General features: G+C 40.5%; 2 protein-coding genes and 1 long non-coding RNA gene across 4 annotated transcripts in view; 2 read left to right on the forward strand and 1 right to left on the reverse strand.

Moving 5' to 3' along the window:
- The first annotated feature begins 3600 nt into the window (after positions 1-3600).
- Positions 3601-6674, forward strand: bcl7b (B-cell CLL/lymphoma 7b). Its single transcript, NM_001140154.1, is given in 6 exon segments — positions 3601-3741; positions 4191-4266; positions 4395-4482; positions 4721-4891; positions 5105-5208; positions 5371-6674. Coding segments are annotated over 6 exon segments (603 nt in total). The 5' UTR covers positions 3601-3649; the 3' UTR covers positions 5443-6674.
- Positions 6675-12308: 5634 nt separating this feature from the next.
- On the reverse strand, positions 12309-17300 carry LOC106612586 (uncharacterized). The gene is made up of 3 exons (XR_001330325.3): positions 13924-17300; positions 13594-13720; positions 12309-13445 (listed from the first exon to the last, which is right to left on the reverse strand). It is a non-coding gene; the product is annotated as an uncharacterized LOC106612586 (long non-coding RNA).
- Positions 17301-17790: 490 nt separating this feature from the next.
- The window catches only part of LOC106612575 (tyrosine-protein kinase BAZ1B), a 29873-nt gene continuing 23091 nt past the window's right edge, over positions 17791-24572 (forward strand). Inside the window, exons 1-6 of one of the 2 annotated variants that reach the window (XM_045724466.2) lie at positions 17791-18588; positions 19999-20115; positions 21057-21201; positions 21362-21581; positions 22480-22601; positions 22883-23080. In XM_045724466.2, coding sequence (XP_045580422.1) covers positions 18470-18588; positions 19999-20115; positions 21057-21201; positions 21362-21581; positions 22480-22601; positions 22883-23080 — 921 coding nt within the window. In that variant the 5' untranslated portion in view covers positions 17791-18469. The remainder of the gene's footprint in view (positions 18589-19998; positions 20116-21056; positions 21202-21361; positions 21582-22479; positions 22602-22882; positions 23081-24572) is intronic. The other variant, XM_014213857.3, reaches the window with a different exon arrangement.

Here is a 24572-nt window from a genome sequence, read left to right on the forward strand (position 1 = left end):
ATATGACGTCAGAGGTCAGCATATGGGAGCTCAGTATGATAGACTACTTTCCCACTAGTAATGATCAATTGGAGGGCCGTTCAAGCTGATTTTTCCCAGTCGTATGTAGTAAATTCCCACTTCCCACTTGGTTAAGAACGCAGCATTAAGCCTGATGTACAGTGAGGTTGCTGGTTGCACTAAGCTGATTTTAAAATATAATCCCAATGCTCTCATGTTGATTACCTTTCTCCCTATGCAGTCTAAATCAGCTTTTTTGCAAATGTGCTGCACTGTTTTGACACTGATGAACTAGGGCAATAGTTGCCCAAACCATAGAGATAGATAGAGGACTTATTTTTGTATCTGTGCTCTTATAGCATCTGTGACAGCATGGGCAGTGTCATTGAGGCTATCTGTAGTAGTCAATTTTCTTCTTCACGATTGGCTAAACCTTCCTGATGACCCGGTTGGACATGACTCCAGCAGTGTCACCAGAAGGAATCAGCCAATGAAGTTGGAAGTCCAACCTGGACTCAGAGGTCAACATAACATAGTACATGTAAATCCGGGACACGCCAATGTTACATTTTGAATGGTAGGTATTAATTTGTGGATGTCTGTCAACCATGTCGTATGATATGTTACGAATTCCAATTTGTATGATATGTTATGAATTGTAATTCGCACAATATGTTACAAATCTCCCAAACGTAAGATATGTTACAAATTCCAATTTGTTGTGGTTAACATTAGCTAAATTAGGGGTTAAGGTTAGGAGTTAGGTAAAAGGGTTAATGTTAGGGTTAGCTAACATGCTAAGTAGGTGTAAAGTAGCTAAAAATAGGTAATTAGTTGCAAAGCTGCTAATTATCTAAAAAGCTAAAGTTGTCCGTGATGAGATTCGAACACGCAACCTTTGGATTTCTAGATGTTCACTAGACCTTTGTGTTATACCTTCTGTCTTATTTAACCGTTCCACTAATTTGAGTATCCCGGATTCACATTAACTATGTTACGTCTAGTCTATGAGACCAGACTGGAAAGTCCCAGCCAGTTGACTACATTAAAATTGTGGAAGCCCTCAATTGCGCTGCCCATGCTAATATGGTATTTTGGCCACTAGAGGTCTCTATAATTCTCTATGGCCCAAATGCAACTGTCACAGACTCCTCCCAGAAATGTCAACGATTGGCTAGAATTCTGCTGGTGCCTATCTACATCAATATTATGGGACCATTATTGATTTTGATATGATGCGCAATTACGCATGATTGAAGGCACAAGATAGCGTTTGGGTTGTTGGTACAGACTTTATCACCATAATGTAAATATAGAAAAGTCCATGTTATGACTGTAGGCCTACAGTCAGTGTCTAATTGAGTTTTTGCTACAATAGCCTACATAATAGAAATGCCAGTGGCCTATTCATTTTTTATTCAGAGTAAACAATTAATCTCCAGAACTAAATTAATAATATGGTGGTTATAATATGGTCTAATAATATGTGTGTAATATGTGTTTTTATGGATATGGTTATAATATGTTATTATATAGATCACAGGAGCTTGCAGGTCACCAGTCCACTCCTGTGAGCCTTGAATTAGATCATTTCCATGGTTTCTGCTGGCCCTCTCATATTTGATAGCTGGCAAGAGGCTGGTTTTCTCTACAGTACTTTGACAGTAGTGTGTGTGAACAGTGTGTGTCCATCATCTTAAAAATATCTAACAGAATCAGAATTGCAAGATTTGGGTTTTCAAAAATTCAAGGAGCGGGACACTAACCCGGATGCTTATAAGAAATACAGCTACGCCCTTCAACGAACTATCAAACAGGCAAAGCTTCAATACAGGACTAAGATCGAATCCTACATCACTGGCTCTGAAGCTCATTGGATGTGGCAGGGCTTGCAAACTATCACAGATAAACCAGCCAGCCAGAGGAACTAAATGCATGGGCCCTCAGATCTTCAAAAAGTTCTACACCTGCACCACTGAGAGCATCTTGACTGGCTGCATTACCGCTTCGTATGGCAATTGCTTGGCATCCGACTGCAAGACGCTACAGAGTGTTGTGTGTATGGCCCAGTACATCACTGGGGCCAAGCTCTATGCCATTCAGGACCTCTATACCAGGCGGTGTCAGAGGAAGGCCCTAAAAATGGTCAAAGACTGCAGCCACCCAAGTCATAGTGTTCTCTCTGCTACCGCATGGCAAGCGGTACTTATGCACCAAGTCTGGAACCAACAGGACCCTGAACAGCTTCTACCCCCAAGCCATAAAACTGCTAAATAGTTAGTTAAACCAAATAGCTACCTAGACTGTCTGCATTGACCCTTTTTGCACAAACTTTTTGACTCATCATATACACTGCTGCTACAGTTTACTATGTGTCACTTTATTCCTAGTTATATGTATACAGTATCTACATACGCTATCTACCTCCATGCCCTCGTACCCCTGCACATCAACTCGGTACTGGTACCCCTTGTATATAGCCAAGTTATCATTACTCATTGTGTATCTACTATTACTTTTGTTATTATGCGTTTTACTTTTCTATTATTTCTCTATTTTCTTTCTCTCTGCATTTTGGGAAGGGCCTGTAAGTAAGCATTTCACTGTTAGTCCACACCTATTGTTTTCAAAGCAAGTGAGGAATACAATTTGATTTGATCTGCCTGGGTGAAATGTAAAATGAGGTGTGTTTGATTGAGTTTGGAGGATTTTCCCGTTGGTTCCGTAGTGCCACTCAAACTAAATCAAGCACAGAATCCAGGTTAGCTCTGCTGCTACGCTGTTCTGGGTCTTTTCTAGAGCTAGTTGAGGTAATTAGCCATAGCTATAAGATCAGAATACATAAGTTTGCACAAAATATCTCACCCTGGTGATTGAGCCTGCCAATCAATATTTTTTTACTCCAATGCTTGACTTGGGCAGGAGCTCACCGGAACTGAGTACCAGCACCTAAAATGTTCTACTGCTTCAGTTCCTGATATAATATTGGCTTAAAACTATTGCAGAGTTCCTGCACCTAAATATAAACAGTAACGGCACACAAAATGAGTACTGGCACCAATTTCAGTCCAAGTCAAGCACTGGTTTGCTCAATTGAACTGAGATTACAAATGCATGCCATATCAGTGTTTATTGGCCAGTGCTACCCTCTGCAAGACATAAAAATAAAATCTTTGGCCATATAGTAGGCAGGGAGGGATAGATAGGCAGGGAGGGAGCTCCAGCTGTGCATAATTGGATCTAATCACTCCCTCTCTATTGTAGTTTATTCACCCCCCTCACTTCCTCTCATACCCAAGGATTATCAACCCTTTCAATCTGATAGTGAATTTTGTAAATCCTTTATAAATCAACTTCGTAAAATCAACACTATATCCAGTTTGATTCATTACGTTTGTGTCATTTATGGGGGTTAAAATATCCAGATATCCATAATAACCATCACAACAACCTATTATTTTACTGTCAATGGTAATGTGATGACGTCGTCTCAAAGATGATGGGGAGGATGAAGAAAACAGACAAACCAACCACTAGGAAAAGGGAATGGGTGTTAAAACCTCGCGAGAATATTAGCCTATTGGAGGAGTAAGCACACTGCAAGATTGGAGTTGCAAGAAAAGACATCTCCAAAAAGTAACAACTAAAGATGTCCGGACGGTCAGGTCGCGCGGAGACACGAAGTCGTGCTAAAGATGACATTAAAAAGGTGCTGGCAGCAATTGAAAAAGTGCGTAAATGGTAAGTAAAACCGCGGGGATTATGTAAATGAAATGTAAACATCTGCAATGCCACACGACAAACTTCACTCGGAAAATATTAGAGGGGTTGGCGAGTGACTGACACAACAGCCAATGGAGAGACGAAGCTGCCGAAGCCCGGCAATTCTATGGGCAGGACTAACGGAAATGTTCACAGTCTGTCAAAATGGCTACACTTGTCCACATGTTGTTACAACGTTACACATTCTGATATAACTGTGACCCACATTGAAAATATCCGTTGTCCATCTGAGCAGTTTCCCTCGGCGAGGTTCAGGAATATTAGGCAAAAAATGCACTTGCACATAGGCTATTTACATAGCTTAGCCCTGTGCATAGCCACCAGTAAATCAGAAGAATCTTTGGTTCATGCTTTTTATTACTGAATGTAGTAAATCTATTCTCTGTTCTATTACATTTCATTTTCAGGGAGAAGAAGTGGGTAACTGTGGGAGACACATCCCTACGCATATTCAAGTGGGTGCCTGTGACAGACACTAAACAGGTTTGGTATCTAATAATAGATGACTGCATCAGACCATCCTATGGTTCATGAATTTAATGAGTTTGTGTATGGAACAACCTTACCACTCTGGCTCTATTTTACTCTCTCTCGCTCCTTTTCTGTTTCAGATATACCGGAGCAAATCCATAACTGGAGAGGTTCGAGGTCTAAAAGATGTGGTGCTGGAAAACACCAGCTCTACCATGGATTTCCTAGGTGAGGCACTGACTGACTGTGAGAAGCACATGCAGTTTGGAGCAGGTTTTAAAGAACTGCAATACTCTATATAACAGGGTTGGGGGCAATTCCATGGAAATTCACTGAATGCAGATAAAAACTAAATGCAGATAAAAACATTTACATACTTTTTAATTGGAATTTAAATTTACCTCCTCAATTGAAAATGATATTGGTCTGAAAGCATTCAAGACTGCTCCTGTTCTTTTCACCGCAGATGAATGCAGCAACCAGAGTTTCCTGTCTGATGTCTACCAGCCCAAAATGGACAGCAGCAGCTCCAGCTTCCAGCACCCCAGTGAGGCAGTCAGTCCTCTTCCTCACACCACAACACTCCGCACGGCCGAAGATGCTCTACCACCCATGCTGGGCCAGGAGAGTGTGGACGGTACAGTTGGCTTAGCATACTACACCATCGCACTGCACAGTCCACCCATGTAGGGCCTGGAGCTTTTCCAGACCCTGTAACTTGACTAGGAAAAATTCTGGGCCCTAGCTATTATGTCACTCTTGTAACTGAGGTATACTATGTTGGCTATATTACACTTAATAGCTCAATGCCTTTTTAAGTGTTTCACTCAGTCTTTCACTCTATATGCAGAGCCATCCCAGCCAACACATGAAGTTGCTGATGAGCCTCCCACATTGATCAAGGAAGACCTGGTTTTGCCCCTTGGTGTCCGAGTAAGAGTTCAATGCACAGAGGTAAGTCATTTTCTATAGTAATAAAGGATATGACCATTTTTATTAGTGTTAAAAAAAAATGATGCAAAAAGTTGTGATTGGTAATTGCTTAAGCTCTTAATTAATAATAACATTAAAGATATCACCACAATCAATTTATTTAAATACCAACATTTCTAACAGGAAGAAGAGGAGGAATCAGGAGCCCCTCCACTGAAGAAAATTTGCACTGAAAAAAAATCTGTACTGAGATAACTAGTTGATTGGATGGACATGCATGCAACCCATGCACTCTATTGAAGTCTTCAAATGGGACATACGAGTAACTGCCAAAATAATGGAAACACTTGAGTAAATGAGGGATACAAAGTATATTGAAAGAAGGTGTTTCCACCCAGGTGTAGTTCCTGAGTTAATTAAGAAATTAACATCCCATCATGCTTAGGGTCATGTATAAAAATGCCGGGCAGGCCATTATTATGGCCATTATTTTGGCTACCATGAATATGCCCCCATAGTATGACAAAACACCAAATTATGCAATTTCTTGTGGAAGAATGGTGTTGCCTTCAATAGATTTCCAGACACTTGTAGAATCTATGCCAAGGTGCATTGAAGCTGTTCTGGCTCCTGGTGGCCCAATGCCCTATTAAGACACTTTATGTTGGTGTTTACTTTATTTTGGCAGTTATCTATACATACGTTATCATAAAATATGCATTTCTGTTAATCAAGTCACTACAAATGGAATACATTTAAAAAGAAAGTTGAAGTTATTGTTTAAAGTTGTTTATTAAAATACAATTTTACTTTCTCAGCTTTGAAAGTAATTTTAAGCCGTTTAATGCGTTACACTGTACATAGTCGTGCTCAAAAAAAGTGCCTATCGCTCTGAAATATACACTATATATTTATTTTCTGTCAGACAAGTGTCTCATATGTTATGCTATTCGTAGAAATTGCACAGATTGAAATAATTATGGCCCCTATTCAATCAAATCGGTTTGTTAATTCTGAGGGATGAAGTTGAGCATATCTTAATTAATATTCTGTTGAGTTTCTTTTGTTTCACACTGTTAGCGCTGTTTTGTTAAATACATTTATCCAAGCAGCACAGGAAGTATGAGGGGAAACTCATTCCGGTCACTGGATTTTATTGAATATGGGCTGAAGTTTTTGAAATATTTTTTTACATTTGTACTTCGCTTTGCAAATAAGATTAGACAACTGTTTGTCATGTCTATCCTTTTTGATATACTCTTATCTTGCTTGTTAAATTTTCATAGGCCATTGGATGTGACTGGTATAGCATGAGTTTGAATGGTGAACGAGGTTGAAAAGTAGTTAAAGACCTTGTATTGTAATTCAGAGATTATTTCTTATGGTCAGGTGGGTCATGCTCTCAAGTGTTAATTTTCTGCTGCAAAAGTGATGCACATGCTGGAATATACCCTGCTCCATAGTAAAATATGGTTGTTGATATTGTGTTTTCTTTTTGCATCTTTTGACTCCCACACTCTCAAATAATTGTCCAAAATGTTTTTCACCACAGGATGACCACTTGACTTGGTTGCATTTTATCTTTCATGGAAATGATCAGATTGCAAATCCATGGCCTTGGGCCCTCAATTTAGACATAGAAAGCTTGGGCCGTGACTGGCCATCCGTCTCCAGACTTAGCATTGTGGGTTTTTTAAGCAGTCCATTAAATAAAATCATGACACTTGATAGAGATGATAGAATTATTCTTGATTTAAAGTTAAAATCCATGGGAAGTAAGTAACTCATCACTATAGGACAGTAGTTCCTAAACTTTTTATAGAGCCGTACCCCTTCAAACATTCAAACTCCAGCTGCATACCCCCTCCAGCACCAGGGTCACCGCACTCTCAAATATTGTTTTTTTGCCACCATTGTAAGCCTGCCACACACACATATGATACATTTATTAAACATAAGAATGACTGAGTATTTGTCACAACCTGGCTTGTGGGAAGTGACAAAGAAAGCTCTTATAGGACCAGGGCACAAATAATAATCTATAATTTTGCTCTTAGCCATCTTACATATAAAACCTTATTTGTTCATCAAAAATTGTGAATAACTCACCACAGGTTAATGAGAAGGGTGTGCTTGAAAGTATGCGCAAAACTCTGCAATGTTGGGTTGTATTGGAGAGAGTTGGCCGAGAATTCACTCTCACATAGGTAGGTGGTTGCAAAGGGCATCGGTGTCTTAACAGCGCGATTTGCCAAGGCAGGATACTCTGAGCGCAGCCCAATCCAGAAATCTGGCAGTAGCTTCTGATTAAATTCCATTTTCACAGAACCGCTTGTTGCAATTTTGATGAGGCTGTCTTGTTCAGATATCGGTAAGTGGACTGGAGGCAGGGTATGAAAGGGATAACAAATCTAGTTGTTTGTACCTGCATAATTACGCACCCAGCTCACTCAGGTGCTTCGATATATCACATTTGACATTGTCCGTAATCTTGAGTTCACTTGCACACAAAAAAATCATACAATGATGGAAAGACCTGTGTGTTGTACTTGTTGATGCAGACAGAGAAGACTTCCAACTTCTTAATCATAGCCTCAATTCTGTCCCGCACATTGAATATAGTTGCGGCGAGTCCCTGTAATCCTAGATTAAGATCATTCAGTCGAGAGAAAAAACATCACCCAGAAAGGCCAGTCGTGTGAGAAACTCGTCATGCAAGCGGTTAGACAAGTTAAAATTATGGTCAGTAAAGAAAACTTTAAGCTCGTCTCTCAATTAAAAAAAACGTGTCAATACTTTTCCCCTTAATAACCAGCGCACTTCTGTATGTTGTAAAAGCGTCACACGGTCGCTGCCCATATCATTACATAATGCAGAAAATACAACAGAGTTCAGGGGCCTTGCTTTAACAAAGTTAACCATTTTCACTGTAGTGTCCAAAACGTCTTTCAAGCTGTCAGGCATTCCCTTGGCAGCAAGAGCCTTTCGGTGGATGCTGCAGTGTACCCAAGTAGCGTCGGGAGCAACTACTTGCACGTGCGTTACCACTCCACTATGTCTCCCTGTCATGGCTTTTGCACCATCAGTACAGATACCAACACATCTTGACCACCAAAGTCCATTTGATGTCACAAAGCTGTCCAGTACTTTAAAAATATCCTCTCCTGTTGTGCTGGTTTCCAGTGGTTTGCAGAAGAGGATGTCTTCCTTAATTGAACCCCCATATACCAGGAGCTGTGCCAGGCCCGCCACGTCTGTTGACTCATCCAGCTGTAATGCATAGAATTCACTGGCTTGTATGCAAAGCCGTAATTGTTTCAAAACATCTCCTGCCATGTCACTGATGTGTCGTGAAACGGTGTTGTTTGATGGAGGCATTGTCTGTCGTTTTTTTTGTCCTTTTCCCCCAGCATTGTCCCAACCATATCCGCGGTAGCAGGAATAATTAAATCCTGCACAATAGTATGGGGCTTGCCTGTCCTAGCCACTTGGTAATTTATAAGACACTTCTAGCCCCTTCTTATTAATGGTATCTGTTGCTTTTATACATGTCTTACTACACGTAAGTCGTCTTCATTCTCGCTCAGAAAACTCCTGTGGCTTATTTTTCAAATTGGCATGTCTTGTTTCTAAAAAGAGTGAAGGTTTCATTAAGTTGTGAGATAGTACTTTTGCACATATAATACACTGTGGCCGAGGAAAGGCACTACTCCCAATATAAGTGAACCTCAAATCAATGTAGTTCTCATCATATTTGCGCCTCTTTGATGGTCCAACGTCCCTGTCTGTTGTTCGGTGCTTTCCCGGGTAAGGGGGCAGAAGCTCTTCGGCTGCATCAGATTCACAACTGTCAGTGTCCGTGCTTGCTGGGCTAACAACAAATGTAGAATTACTGATGCTAGCATTGGATGTGCTCGTGGAAGCAGAACAACTTGTGTTGTCGACAGGTGCAGGTGTCGTACTGCTGATAGTAGCAGTACTACCAGTAGAGCTGGTACAGTGAGGGAAAAAAGTATTTGATCCCCTGCTGATTTTGTACGTTTGCACACTGACAAAGAAATTATCAGTCTATAATTTTAATGGTAGGTTTATTTGAACAGTGAGAGACAGAATAACAACAAAAAAATCCAGAAAAACGCATGTCAAAAATGTTATAAATTGATTTTTATTTTAATGAGGGAAATAAGTATTTGACCCCCTCTCAATCAGAAAGATTTCTGGCTCCCAGGTGTCTTTTATACAGGTAACGAGCTGAGATTAGGAGCACACACTTAAAGGGAGTGCTCCTAATCTCAGTTTGTTACCTGTATAAAAGACACCTGTCCACAGAAGCAATCAATCAATCAGATTCCAAACTCTCCACCATGACCAAGACCAAAGAGCTCTCCAAGGATGTCAGGGACAAGATTGTAGACCTACACAAGGCTGGAATGGGCTACAAGACCATCACCAAGCAGCTTGGTGAGAAGGTGACAACAGTTGGTGCGATTATTCGCAAATGGAAGAAACACAAAAGAACTGTCAATCTCCCTCGGCCTGGGGCTCCATGCAAGATCTCACCTCGTGGAGTTGCAATATTCATGAGAACGGTGAGGAATCAGCCCAGAACTACACGGGAGGATCTTGTCAAAGCACATATACATGCCCGTCTGAAGTTTACCAATGAACATCTGAATGATTCAAAGGACAACTGGGTGAACGTGTTGTGGTCAGATGAGACCAAAATGGAGCTCTTTGGCATCAACTCAACTCGCCGTGTTTGGAGGAAGAGGAATGCTGCCTATGACCCCAAGAACACTATCCCCACCGTCAAACATGGAGGTGGAAACATTATGCTTTGGGGGTGTTTTTCTGCTAAGGGGACAGGACAACTTCACCGCATCAAAGGGACGATGGACGGGGCCATGTACCGTCAAATCTTGGGTGAGAACCTCCTTCCCACAGCCAGGGCATTGAAAATGGGTCGTGGATGGGTATTCCAGCATGACAATGACCCAAAACACACGGCTAAGGCAACAAAGGAGTGGCTCAAGAAGAAGCACATTAAGGTCCTGGAGTGGCCTAGCCAGTCTCCAGACCTTAATCCCATAGAAAATCTGTGGAGGGAGCTGAAGGTTCGAGTTGCCAAACGTCAGCCTCGAAACCTTAATGACTTGGAGAAGATCTGCAAAGAGGAGTGGGACAAAATCCCTCCTGAGATGTGTGCAAACCTGGTGGCCAACTGCAAGAAACGTCTGACCTCTGTGATTGCCAACAAGGGTTTTGCCACCAAGTACTAAGTCATGTTTTGCAGAGGGGTCAAATACTTATTTCCCTCATTAAAATGCAAATCAATTTATAACATTTTTGACATGAGTTTTTCTGGATTTTTTTGTTGTTATTCTGTCTCTCACTGTTCAAATAAACCTACCATTAAAATTATAGACTGATCATTTCTTTGTCAGTGGGCAAACGTACAAAATCAGCAGGGGATCAAATACTTTTTCCCTCACTGTATGTGTCTCTATGGACGCGGGCCTTACTTTTTTTTAACCGTTAATCAATTTTCAAGCAAACGGAATGAGCAGCAGCTACGTTTGGCTACATACGGACTGTTAGTGGAATTCCCGCGAGAGAGTAATGGTTAATGTGATTGGATGTTAATTATTTGACTAGGCTACCTGTATTTGACATTGTGTTGTTATTTCGCTAAACACTAGATGGTTGATTTTTATTTTTGGCAGTGAAACGAGGCTACTCAGGCGAGAAACAAAAATCACCAGTTGGAAAATCTAAATGGACTGTTTGAAACGGTGAAGAAGAAAAAAATTGTTTGGGAATACCTGCATAGGAATAATTTTATTTCAGTATAAATTATTGTAAAAACGCGATTTTAGTGTTTTCATTATTTGTAAATAATACAATTTCCCTGTCATACTACACATTTCAATCATAAGACATATTTATTTGCTTGTAATTGAATGTAAAGGAATAGTTCACTCAAAATATAACCAAAAGTGGATTATAGGGGAATAAGGTGACTTTTCAAAATTCTAATGCATACAATATGTCTTCAGATAGGGATACTAAATGTAAAGGGAAATGATGTATAAAAAAACATGTTTCTTTCTTTTTCTGGAGGGGCCCAACCCACTCAAGCAACAGAGCCCCACAGTGGATGCATCATAATACCCATAAAACCTAGCGGTCAAACATGGAAATGGTTCCAAACCTTTTTTTTCACCATTCATTTTTCCCCATAGGGCATTTTATATTCCGCTCTATTTACTCTGATTTGAAAATGCTAATAATCATGCAAGACTACAAATCCCTACAAGCTCCTGCACTTCATTACTAGCTCCTACCCAAAACAAAAGAAATATTGAACCTTTTCATTTACTGTTAGATATTTTATTTAATTAATATTTGTCTTATTTATGCATTTGGTCTTGTACAGAATACTATCCTAGTAGCGTCAGATATTTACAATGTGCCATGAATACTAGGCTATTTTTTTTGCAAAGAAGCTAGCTACCTAAATGATGCTAGCAACATACCCTTATTTTACCAGATCCTCTTCTCCTTCAGCCAGTGGAGGTCTATATTTAATCCTTTATCATTCCTGCCAACTAAATGAATGAAGAGAAATCTATTTAAATTCATGTTGTCAGAATGCACGTCTGTATTAAAGCAATTCAAAACTAACTTGTGGACATGTTCTGTTAAGTCTTGCCGATTCAAAGCCAGATCAACTTTTTGCAGAATTTAAACATAATCAGGAATTACTGAGCATATTTATTTGACAAGAATGCTCCTAGTCTCCCATCAATCACGTCAAACACCTGAACTCCAACAATGACATTGTTTTAAAGAAATCAAAATTGTAAACAATGCATACGTACAGTATGCCTTTCATACATAACATACTGTATAAACATCTGACTTGAAGTAAAGATTAAATGATGTATTAATCAATGCTACAAACCTGGGACGTCGCAGAGCACCATATGAACTATTATTACAATCAGAGAGCCACAGATTCTTCTGATTTTCCATTTTAGGAATTACACCAGCACAAATAACACAACATGTAAAACAGCATATTGTGATTTTTGGTGGGGAGTTACAAATGGAGAAACAACTGGATGTGTAAGGTAGGTTTATTATAAAATACTAGATCAACTCCAGTAGAATGAGAAACAAAACAAGGAAGCCATGCCTAAACACAGCTATATCAACACCCATCTTGTCAATTGAATGTTGCTGCTGTCAATTTACCTTTGCATTCAGTCTGAACCTCAGAATACGCAGGACAGCTTTACACAGGTGAAAAAAAGTAGCAAAAACAGTACACCACAAAACTTTTAAACGTGTTACGGAGTCTAGATGCTATCAAATCAGAAGAATAACAAGTTAAGGAAGCAACTAATGCCGGTTTGCCTGAGGCTGATGCCGTGCAGGTGTTTGTACACATGCATATACACACACTCTCATTAAAATAAACGCATACAAGAACACACACATAAATGTAATAGTGCCAGACATGCACACAAACATATACAGTTGGCATTGCTGTTATGATTTCAGTTGTCCTTGATGCATTGTTGTTTGCTGTTTTCTTCTGTGTTTTTCTTTTTTCTCTCTTTAGTTCGTTCATTCTCTTGGTTGTTGGTGCATTGAGGGGTTCTTGGTGGTGGGGAATGGAATTAATTGTATTTTTTATTTTTATTCGGGTTGGGGGGGGGGACTGTGGGAGGGGTCTAGAATGGTTGAGGGACAGCTATTGGGGAACTGTGGGGGGGATCGGGTTCAGTTTTTTGGCCTGGTGGGAAATCTGTCAACATGCCCTTGAACAGGGCATTGACCCTGGATGCTTCTGTGAGTCGCTCTGAATGGGAGTCTGTTGGATGACTGGTATGATGTAGTTGTTGAGCGGCTTCACTGCAAGTATATTGTATGTTTCGGATATAAAAATATATATATATATATAAAATTAAGGAAGCAGCATAGAGAAAATGGGTGACGGTAGGGTGGGTTTATAGAGATAAGATGGAGAGTTCCAAAGTGTCTGAAGTTGAGGGACCATGGGGCATAAAAGGCAGTGTGGAATAAGGGGTAGGTAGAGGGATGGTTGGCTTTGGAATAAACATAAAATGGGGTTCTGGTGTGCTTCTACACCCCTTTTAAATCATTGTCACAAATATCCGGCCAATGTCCAGTCATACTCGGGGTCTCAGCGTGTCCCTCAATGTCATTCAAATCGTGGTCATCGTGTGTCTCTGAATCACAAAATTAAAGACGATGAGTGATCACAGGATTTCCACAAATTGAGCCATACACAATACAATTTAAGCAATGAGGACAGCGTTTTGTTTACAACCTGGTGCTTTACACTATGTCTATGTGTGAATGATGGAAGAATCTTACCCCAGCTGTAGGTCCATTTCAGTGTGTGTGGTCACTTAGACCTGCACATCAACCAGTACTGGGACCATTGGAGACTTGGAATGCTTTCTCTCAAAGTGCTACTTGAATGTCTTTGGGTCTGCATCTACTGTATAAAGGTGAAGTACAAAATGGAGGAAGTTAACAATCTGTGGCTTAGATTTTATTCAAAGTCAACACAAATTATAAACTAAGCAATACGATGCAACAAACTACAAAAAAAATGAAAGACTGTACCACACAGGCCAGTACAATAGCCTACACATAGAGAGTAACCTAAAAGCACATACAGTACCAACCAATACTACTCACCTGACAGACAGGGCAGGTGTGGACCAGTGCTGCCTTTGCTGCAGTCTTCTGGTCCGCAGCTACTCCCTTCTTCTTAACATCCGCCGCCTTGGTATCAGTCAACAAGTTCAGCTGTACCCATAGTACAGAATAATGACTTAAAGGGGTGGACGGCTCCAGATATGAATAGCAGGAGTGTGTACAGTATACACTTTTGTTCCAGCCCAGCTTATAACTGATTACAAATCAAGGCCTATCGCAGTGATTCGTTATGATGATTATTTAAGTCAGGTGTTAGAGCTGAGCTGGGACAAAACCGTTCACACACTCCTGCTCTTCAGGACTTCCTGCAATGACCGAAACAGACCAAAGCAGAAGCACAGTGTTCCAGGTTTAAACAGATTACCTAGTTGAGAGGTGATAAGACTCAGGCACACACATTGGTTCTGGAATAGAAAAGGTTCAAATAAGGTTTGCAATTTGGCATCAATAACATGACAGTAATTTTACCAAAAATCAAACAGACGTGTGAATACCAATTTATTTAAAACCCACCATAGCAGGTAGGACTAAATAAGGTTACATAACCATGCCTACTAGCTATACTAATGATCTGCTGTCCAGAGGGTAACAGCAAACAGATCAATGTATTCCTGTAGTAAAGTAAGCACACTGTTGACTCAAGAGAGGATGATAATCAATCAGTCCATCTCTGAAACCTCACAAAAAGCCAGACCAAAATAATACTGCCAGCTAGGGCAGCTGCAAGTCAATAAGTACTTGAAGTAGGCTACCCATCCCTCACACACAGACACAAACAAACATTATCCAGAACACCTAGCTTCACCATCTAAGTTAGCTAGTTAGTTAACTACAGGTTTATATATTGATAAAATCCAAGATTTTGGATATACTGACAAGATACAGGTGTCTCCGTCCTAACAATGGGAGTCGTTGTCCACAAAGCGGCATGGCGGGCTGTCTAGGTCCCGCCTATCCTTTCTTTGGATTGGTGTATACATCTTATTATTGTAATGTTTTTTTTTAAATATTCGATGAGGGTTGTTGACGTCAACCTCCAGTATTCAATGGAGAGAAATGCTATGCCACTAGCCTCATGACATGAATATGCATAGCCATCTCGAGACAACTCCAATAGAAAGTGTTTTTTTTTCTTCTCAAAGATGCCGGGATGTCACGTGTCCTACCTATATCAGTACACTCGTAACAACTTAAGCATTACAAAACTTTTATTAGATCAAATAAATCTCACGTAGAAAATAACCATTATTTTTGTTGTTGAGCTAATTCGACACTCTTTTATTGACCTCCATACAAAAACTCCTTACTTGGTGGGCAAAACAATGAAAAAACAACCACCTGCAGAGACAGATTTTCCACTGAGTTGGGCCTCTCTCTTCCTCTCTGATAAAAGTCACCTTGTCTGAGAGAGATTTACAGTTATCAAAACGTCACATCAGGGTAAGCCTACACGAAACATAGCCCTTACTTGAAATGTTTCTAAAATCCCCCATGGGGAAAATGAATGGTTGAAAATGGATTGGAACCATTTCCAAGTTTGACCGTTAGGTTTTATGAGTATTATGAGTATTATGACAAACTGATTATGGTACTTACACTGTAGATACATTATTTACAGTGGCTGATGGAATTTTACAGTATGGCAGAAGCTGCTATCCACATGCTGTTACAATATAATATATTTATTATTTTGATGACATGTCCCCGATAAAAGAAAATATTTAAAAGGTCTAGAGTGCCATCTGCATACTCCACTGACAGTGGCCGTGTTCAAGAGCGTCAAGACCATGATGTAGCATGGGTAAATTGTGACTGACTGATCTACAAATAATATTGAGTAGTTATTTAGGATGCAAGCCAGGTGATTTGTAGATCAGTCAGTCTCGACTCGCCTTTAAAGTTGGCTGCAATAGAGCTCGCCAGCTTGAAGTCCTAAAACCCGTAAATGAGCTACCTAAGGTTCGTTCAGCCATCCCTATAGGAAAGATTAATGGAAAAAGAATAGGGTTTTGGAATAAACGGCCAAAAATAAGGTCTGAGGGTAACACTGGTTTAGGAGATTTTATACGTTTTGTTCTATGAGATAATAGCAGTCAGTTAACAAGAACTTTATGAATTATGAAGCCTTTTTGTGCTATATGTGTTTTTTAAATTACATAAATTCTTCAAAATCCACAAAAAGTGACTGATTGAAGATTATCTCCCAAGCCTGTGTTTACCACAGACCTCATAGAGAGAAATAGTAATGGTGTCTTTTCGTAGGCACTAACTACGGCATGGTTCATTGGAGGAAGCCTATGAGGAAAATGAATGCCGTTTTTGTAAGGTTTTTGGATAAATGCTGAAAATAAGGTCTGTGGTAAACACAGGTTTAGGAGATCTTATACATTTTGTTCTATGAGATAATCTTCATCAGATAACGTAACTTTTTGTGAATTTTGAAGAATTTATGTAATAATAAAAAACACATCAATCACATAAAGACTTCATAATTCATAAAGTTCATGTTAACTGACTGCTGTTATGTCATAGAACAAAACGTATAAGATCTCCTAAACCAGTGTTGCCCTCAGACCTATATATATTTTTTCACCATTCATTTTTTCCCACACGAAGGCTGAACCAAAGATGGTTTAGTATGAAGATATGTTGAAATGCTTCTCCAATAGAAATTCCTGATCACGCTTGTAGGCGATGTCCTGGCGACGTTAGCTTGCTAAATTTATGCGCAAAAAACACGTAATCTGGTTTAACGGTCGTCTCGCTACGAACTGCGCATGTGCAACCTGTCAACTCAAAGGCACTCCTATTTAAAAAAATGTTTTGCCGAAAATAAAAACGTGTCAGCTTGACACTTTCCGGAGGTTTGAGTAATAAATGTTCAGCTGCTTAAGGAATTGACTCGCATCTTGGTCTGGTCTTCCGAGTCTGCTTCGCAAGCGTTCCCGGAAGTCTCGCAATGTGTGGCCTTCTGGGTTTAGAACATGTGGCTGAACGAACCATAGGTAACTAATTTCCGGGTTTTAGGACTACACCAAAGATTTTTATAAACTAACCCAAGACAGACCACAGCCCGTCGTTTCCAATGGGAACAAATTAGTCATAGTGGGCAGAACAAGCGAGGAGGGGGGGGCAGAGCAAACACGAGTTAGCGAGATTACCCACTGCCTTATTATTTAATATTCGTACATCCCCCGTAGCTAAACCACGCCCCTAACATGATATACGTTTTAGTTAAAGGTCGGGTAGTGACAAATGTCTAAAATTACTTGTCATTTGACATTTGAAATAATGTGTTGACACAACAGCGGCAAATCAAAGTATACTAGCTATGAAACGGGCTTAATCACGTTTCATTTTAGAGGAGGGCACCATTTTGAAATACGGTTGGAAACAATAGAGCTCGCCAGCTTGTAGTCACAGATAGAACAATGAGCCAGGTATTTCACCGGATGTATAAATGTGAAGCATCCGGTTTACTTTTCCACTCACTACCGAATATGGGGATGAGAGAAAGCCTAGTCGCCGGCAATGGGAGGACATGGAGCGAGATGGATTTTGGCCGACATTTTGCTAATTATCTCACCGATTGAACGTTTGATCTCAATACAGTTTTCTGTTCCAAAAACTAAAATCTGTTACAAACAGAGTGAACTAAGTTTAGTAAAATGTACCCTTTGCAAAAGTTGTAAAAAATGGCATTGTTTATAAGTTGTACAACGGCGAATTGAGTTATTGCACACGCGCATTTCACAGAGTAGGCGTTTCCTAACGGAAATATGCAAATACTAACTAGAACGCGCCAATAGGATCGCTCTTTGTTAGACCAATCGAAAGAGAGAGGGGCGGGATAAATCTGTACGACGCTGTTTGCTGCTGGGGAAACTGAGTTGTTTTGTTGTGCAGTCTTTGCCGGGCGGAAACTCCCGCCATTTTTTCAACACAGTAATTAATCTCTTGCATATTTCAATGAAGTTATTACAACCCTTTACTATCATTGGAACAATTTAAACTTTCAAGGACGGAAACTGCGAGGTAAAAAAAAATCGCTCCATGAGAAGAGGGCTAGTCTTCGGAGACCGGAGTGGAGAGCGCGCCAGACCCCCTGACGAGAACCTCCGCTGTTGCCGCGAGTTCGAGAATCCTGTCAGCTCTCCTCTCCATCCTCCTTTGGGACAAGCTAGCAGAAGTTTCTCCGGATAGCCTACCCGAAGAGTCCATTATCATTGCACATTTTTAAACAGTTCAATGCATTTTGTAAAGTTTGTGTTGATAAACAATGACACAACTACCGGCGAACAGAACAAGGATGCGATTTGACTGCTAGCAAGAAGTGCTGTGTTATTGTTTGCAGCGAGGATTTAGCCGACTTGCTAGGTTAGCTAGCTAGATGCTACACGTTGAATGCTCCTGGAATATTTTTGGATACTTGACTACATGCTAAGGCCATATTGTCATATTTTGCGTAGTTTTGTGGTAGGAGTTTTATTTTTTAAGACGTCATCGCTGCCGTTTCGTATTCAGGATGGCACCACTGCTGGGCCGGAAACCCTACCCGCTGGTTAAGCCGCTAGCCGAGCCGCCAGGCCCAGAGGAGGAGGTCTACAACATCGAACACACCAAGGAGGCCTTCAGGAACAAAGAGTATCCTTTCACATTATGGCAAAGCCGACTCGGTTCGCCAGTTAGCTAGCTGACTGTCAAAGCAAAACCATTATGTACACTTATCAGAACATCGCATTTTGTGTCAGTGTTTTTATGTTGTTCAGCTTCTGAATATTAATATTAGCTAAATAGCTAACGTTAGCTATGTCGGATTTGTTGGGCTTCTTTGGGATTGTTTTCCCTATCGTAATATGCACACACAGTCACTCACTGTTATTTCGTAGTCAAAGTTGTGCTCTCTTTTTAAAACTAGTTAACTAGACATACCGTAACGTTAGCTAAGTACTACTAACGTTACTAGTATTACCTGAGAATTGCGCTATCTAACGTTAGCTGATCTATGCATAACTGGTTTGGGTGATTCTCACCGTCTCTGAGTTTGTCATGCTGTCTCGGTGGCGCGTTTACTAGCATGGCTAGCTAACTTTACAGGGTAGACTGAAGAACAAGCAGATTATATCACGTCAGTTCTGACACTAGCTCATGATCAAATCGGACGGATTTCACTTGCAGATCAAACTGGTAAGTTTGACTTGTTGGAAATACAACGGTTGTAATATGATTTGTAAGAAAAGGCAAACGTGTTCGTGACATGAATCGCTTTCCAATCAAGTGTAGCCGGTGCATGGCCGCCTGGCATCCTGGATTGATATACTAATGCATCGTTCAGGTTGCTCAGAGGTCTAATAAAAATGCAGTTCAATGCATTATTTTTAGGTCCCCTAGCCTTACTACCAATAGATACAGAAGTATTTTGGTGCCCCACGTGAGTTTGACATGTATTGCTCCTTGAGGCTGCATAACTCACTAGGCCAACATCCCCACTTTTTGTCTGTCTAGTCTAAAGGTACAGTACAATAACCGTATCTGATAAATAGCAAATTACGAGCCACCTGTAAACAAACCTTAATACTACTACTATTCCAGTGCAAAGCATCATCAACCCAAAACTTTTGTGCTCTGCATTTTGTCAGTCAGTGCAATATAATAAGTCAAGTTTGTACTGCTTAACGTCTAGTTATAGATGCCAAAGTCCTAATGATATCAGGACGTGATTTAACGCATTGCTTAGTCCCTACAGAGAGGAAGACTTGTCAGATTTAGTTTCAGATGGAGCAGTGTTTCTGGGGATTATCCTGCACTTTGGCTCTGTTATGAAAGGATCCAGAATGTATGCTTGGTGTGGGATGTCCCTCACATCCGGCCTTTTAATTATCGAGATCAATTGCTCCTAGCATGATTCATTAATTATGAATGGAGGGTCTCTCTGGGTATGCCGTAGAGCTAACTGAGTCAAGTGACTAGGTGGATGTTCCTGTCCTGTGTCCTAGTACTCACACTATGCGATTGAGGGGAATATATGTTGTTATCCTGATGAAATGGCTACAGCGAGTATGAGGCGCGCCTGCAGAGATACGCCGAACGCATCTGGACATGCAAGAGCACCGGCAGCAACCAGCTCACACACAAGGAGGCCTGGGAGGAGGAGCAAGAAGTAACTGAACTGTGAGTAACAAGCAAGTCTAGCTTGAGCGACATTACGACCGCTAACAGAAATGCTCTGTTTCAAAATAAATATAAATAATCATTACATGCGGAGGCTAAAAAGATCAGTGCAGCTCCGTCTGTAGCACACACTGCTCACTGCCTCCAGTTGAAGGTCACATGATTTACAGCTGTGTTATTGGACGTTCCCCGCGCGCCTCCTTCCTTTCTATTTGCAGGACGTATGGATTGAGTCATCCTGGAATCTAGTGAATCCAGTGACGGGGAGAATGCATTTTATTTCATGGAAAGAGGAGTGTGCAAAATAAGAGTGTGGCCTGGTCTAGAAACAACCCCAAGGCACTTGTGTGCATCTGAAGGGATTGGATTAGGGATTGTTTATAGGCAAGGTCTAGGTTCTCTCATTTGATACGTGTCCAGATTGGCTGCTGTGGCATTGAGCGCTGCGCTGTGGGAGGACATTAAGCTTTGAGTTCTGTGTGTACATGAATGACCTCAGAGCAGTGCCACAGCCAGGCTGTGCTCCTCCGGCACCCTCAGCGCAGGCCTGGCAGGATCAGCAGACGTATTTAAAGATGTCTATTTATAACAGGCAGGGAAGACGGGGTTTGAATTGGCTCCCCCTGTTGGAGAAGTGGTTGTGTACAGATAGGCTAGACATTGGTGGTCCTAGCAGTCTGTGTTTCATCGAGGCGTGTTCATTTGTATGTATTCCTTGGATTGGACTGCTCCATGCATGTTTATGAATTACGGATAGCATTTGCAGGTGACTCGATTAGTGAAATAGCAATAGCCACACTAAGCCATCATCTGTCAAAATTATTGGAGTGAAAGTGCACCAATAAACCCAAATCAGTTAGCATAGGAAGACTGTTTATTGCTGGCATTTTCTATTGAGTGTTAGATAAATGAGATGTTTGACATGAGTAATTTATTTCCAGGCTTCAAGAAGAGTACCCACTATGGTTCGAGAAGCCCGTCCTGGAGATGGTTCACCACAACACGGTCTCCCTGGACAAGCTGGTGGACCAGGCCTGGGTGGAGATCCTCACCAAGTATGCCATAGATGAGGAGTGTGACTTTCTGGTGAGGTTCTTTTATTTTGGTCGAATGCTGTGGATGTTTGTTTTCATGTGGTAATATAGTAGTCAATGAAGGTGGAAGAAATACTGTTATTGGAATATATGTTGATAGAAAATGAAATACCTTTTTTCCCCCCTCCACCTATTCATTTTGTTTTTTTAAGGTGGGGAAGGAAAAGAGTTTGCGGGTTAAGGTCGTGAAGATACACCCGCTTGAGGGGAACGCTGAGGGGGAGACGTCAGAGAAGAAGCTAGAGGGAGCCTGCGACTCTCCTTCCAGCGACAAGGAGAATGCCAGCCAGGAGAACCAGAAGAAGGAACAACAGCTGCCCAGAGAGGAGGAGAGCCCCAGGGAGACCAGGGAAAGCAGGAGAGAGAGCCTCAGTGAGTACAGCACCTTTGGGACATGTTGTGCTAACAAATACAATTATTAGATTTTGGGTAACCTGCACCAAAATCCACCACAGTAGGTGTGTGAATGTTTAAACTAAATTGGTATCCTTAAAGTTAAGGAAAATCCCGAACCCTTTTTAGTTTTTTCCCAACAAAATGTTAATTACAGTGCAGTTACAGTGGTGTAAAGTACTTAAATACTTGTAGAGAATAGGTGGGCCATTTCAGACCAAACAAACACAATGCTTGGTTATTATCACTAAATCTTATTAAGTTTGTCTTAATAAGGTTAAAAAAATAATAAAAAAAACTTATAAGATTTAGTGATAATAACCAAGCATTGTGTTTGTTTGGTCTGAAATGGCCCACGACAGCAACAAAGTCTTATATGGCAATACTTTGAGAAGGTAATGTAAACTTTGCGAGGTGGAATTAAGGTAAAGTAATGGGGTAGTACAGGTGCAATGCTTAACTTTCTGAAAGAGATGGACCATGAGACCCAAACCGCTGTCTTAGTTTTAAAGGGAAACCGATTTCTTTTTTATAATTTATTTTAAATAATAATAAATAAAAAAATGTCAGTTTAAACCATGTGTCAAACTCATTCCATTGAGGGCCGAGTGACTGCGGGTTTTCACTCCTTTGTTACTTGATTGATGAATTTAAGGTCACTGATTAGTAAAGCAACTTCCCTCAGCTGGTTGTCTAGGTCTTAATTGAAACCAAAAACCATCAGTTTTGACACATCCCTAAAACACAGCACATGGAGCTTTAACATTTGTCAAATGGACAAATTTGTACATGTAAAAATAGCATAGAATCCACACAGGCCTGATCCCCAAAAATTCACATGCGTGTAAAAATATACTGTGTGCTTGTTTGCCATTAGGTGACCGAGCACGGCGCTCGCCCAGGAAAACACCCATCGCTATGAAGGAGGAGAAGAAGAGATGGGTGATGCCAAAGTTCCTGCCACACAAGTATGACGTGAAGCTGATCAGCGAGGACAAGGTTGGTGTCCTCTCCACTGCTTTAAAATGTTTTATTGTTCACTTCCGGGCCATCAAGTGCAGGTTTTATGTAACTGGGTCGTGTTCATTGGTTACACAATGGGGGGGTGGGGATGGATCGGAACAGGAAGGGGCTTCCTAAACTTGTCGAATAAGAAATGAACATTTTTGTTTTCTGTTACTAAATGGATTTGAAATGTTTTCCATTGCATGGTGTAATGAACACAACACTGGGGTCGATGTTATGTCATTTATATAGATTTTTAAACGCTACACCAACAGGTAATCAGTGATGTCCCAGTGGACAGCCTCTTCCGGACTGAGCGCCCTCCGACCAAGGAGATCATGCGCTACTTCATCCGCCACTATGCACTCCGGCTTGGGATGGGAGAGACGGCCCCCTGGGTGGTGGAGGATGAACTGGTGAAGAAGTTCAACCTGCCCAGCAAATTCAGCGACTTCCTCCTGGATCCACACAAGGTAAACCTGGATTTATATGGGGTTTTAACTTTTTTTGTTTGTCCAAAAACCTCCACATAATCTCCTGGTGATATAGGAGCTCTGGATTATGGGATGGACATGTAGATAAAATACAACAGTAAGACAAAACAGCATCATACATTGCCTTTATAAAGTATTCATACCCCTTGACTTATTCAACTTTTACATTTACATTTTACATTTTAGTCATTTAGCAGACGCTCTTATCCAGAGCGACTTACAAATTTTTGTTCTTACAGCCTGAATTAAAATAAAATAAAAATAAAAAATCTCTCCCTTCTACACAAAATACCCCATAATGACAGTGAAAACGTGTTTTTAGAAGTTTTTGCTAATTTATTGTAAATTAAATACAGAAATATCTAATTTTAAAATAGTTTTCACACCCCCTGAGTCAATACTTTGTGGAAGAACGTTTGGCAGCGACTATAGCTGAGAGACTTTCTGGGTTAGTTTCTAAGAGCTTTCCACACCTGGATTGTGCCCATTTATTATTTAGTAAATTCTTCAAGCTCTAGAATTGGTTGTTGATCATTGCTAGACAACAATATTCAGGTCTTGCCGTAGATTTCAGTCAACTAAATTGTCCACTCAGGAACATTCCCTGTCTTCTTTGTGAGCAGCTCCAGTGTAGATTTGGCCTTGTGTTTTAGGTTATTGTCCTACTGAAAGGTCAATTAATCTCCCAGTGTCTGGTGGAAAGCAGACTGAACCTCTTAAGATTTTGCCTGTGGTTAACTCCAATCTGTCTTTATTTATTTTTATCCTAAAAATCTCCCCAGTCCTTAAAGATTACAAGCATACCCATAACATGATGTAGCCGCTGCTATGCTTGCAAATATGAAGAGGCTTACTCAGTAATATGTTTGGGGCAAATCCAGTACTTTGTATTCAGGACAAAAAGTGAATTGCTTTGCCAATTTGTTTTGCAGTATTACTTCAGTGCCTTGTTGCAAACAGGATGCATGTTTTGGAATCTTTTTTATTTTGCACAGGCTTCCTTTTCACTCTGTCAATTACGTTAGTATTTTGGAGCAACTACAATGTTGTTGATCTATCTTCAGTTTTCTCCATTGATTGGCCTCATAGAGAAATCCGTGTCCGGTTTCCTTCCTCTTCGACAACTGAGTTGGGAAGGATGCCTTTATCTTCGTAGTGATATGTATTGATACACCATGAAAAAGTGTAATTAATAACTTCATGGTCAACGGGATATTCGATGTCTGCTTTTTGTTTTTACCCATCTACCAATAGGTGCCCTCCCTGGTCTTTGTGGTTGAATCTATTTGAAATGTACTGCTCGACTGAGGGACCTTACAGATTGTGTGTATGAGGTAGTCATTTAAAAAATGTTCAACACTATTATTTCAGAGTCCATGCAACTTAAGTCAAGGGGTATGAATACTTTCTGAAGGCACTGTGTTTTTATATAACATTTGTTTTTAAATATGTGACTAATAGTTTTGTTTGC

Source organism: Salmo salar, chromosome 09 (genome assembly GCF_965601325.2).
Source record: "Salmo salar chromosome 09, fSalSal1, whole genome shotgun sequence".
NCBI lineage: Eukaryota > Metazoa > Chordata > Actinopteri > Salmoniformes > Salmonidae > Salmo > Salmo salar.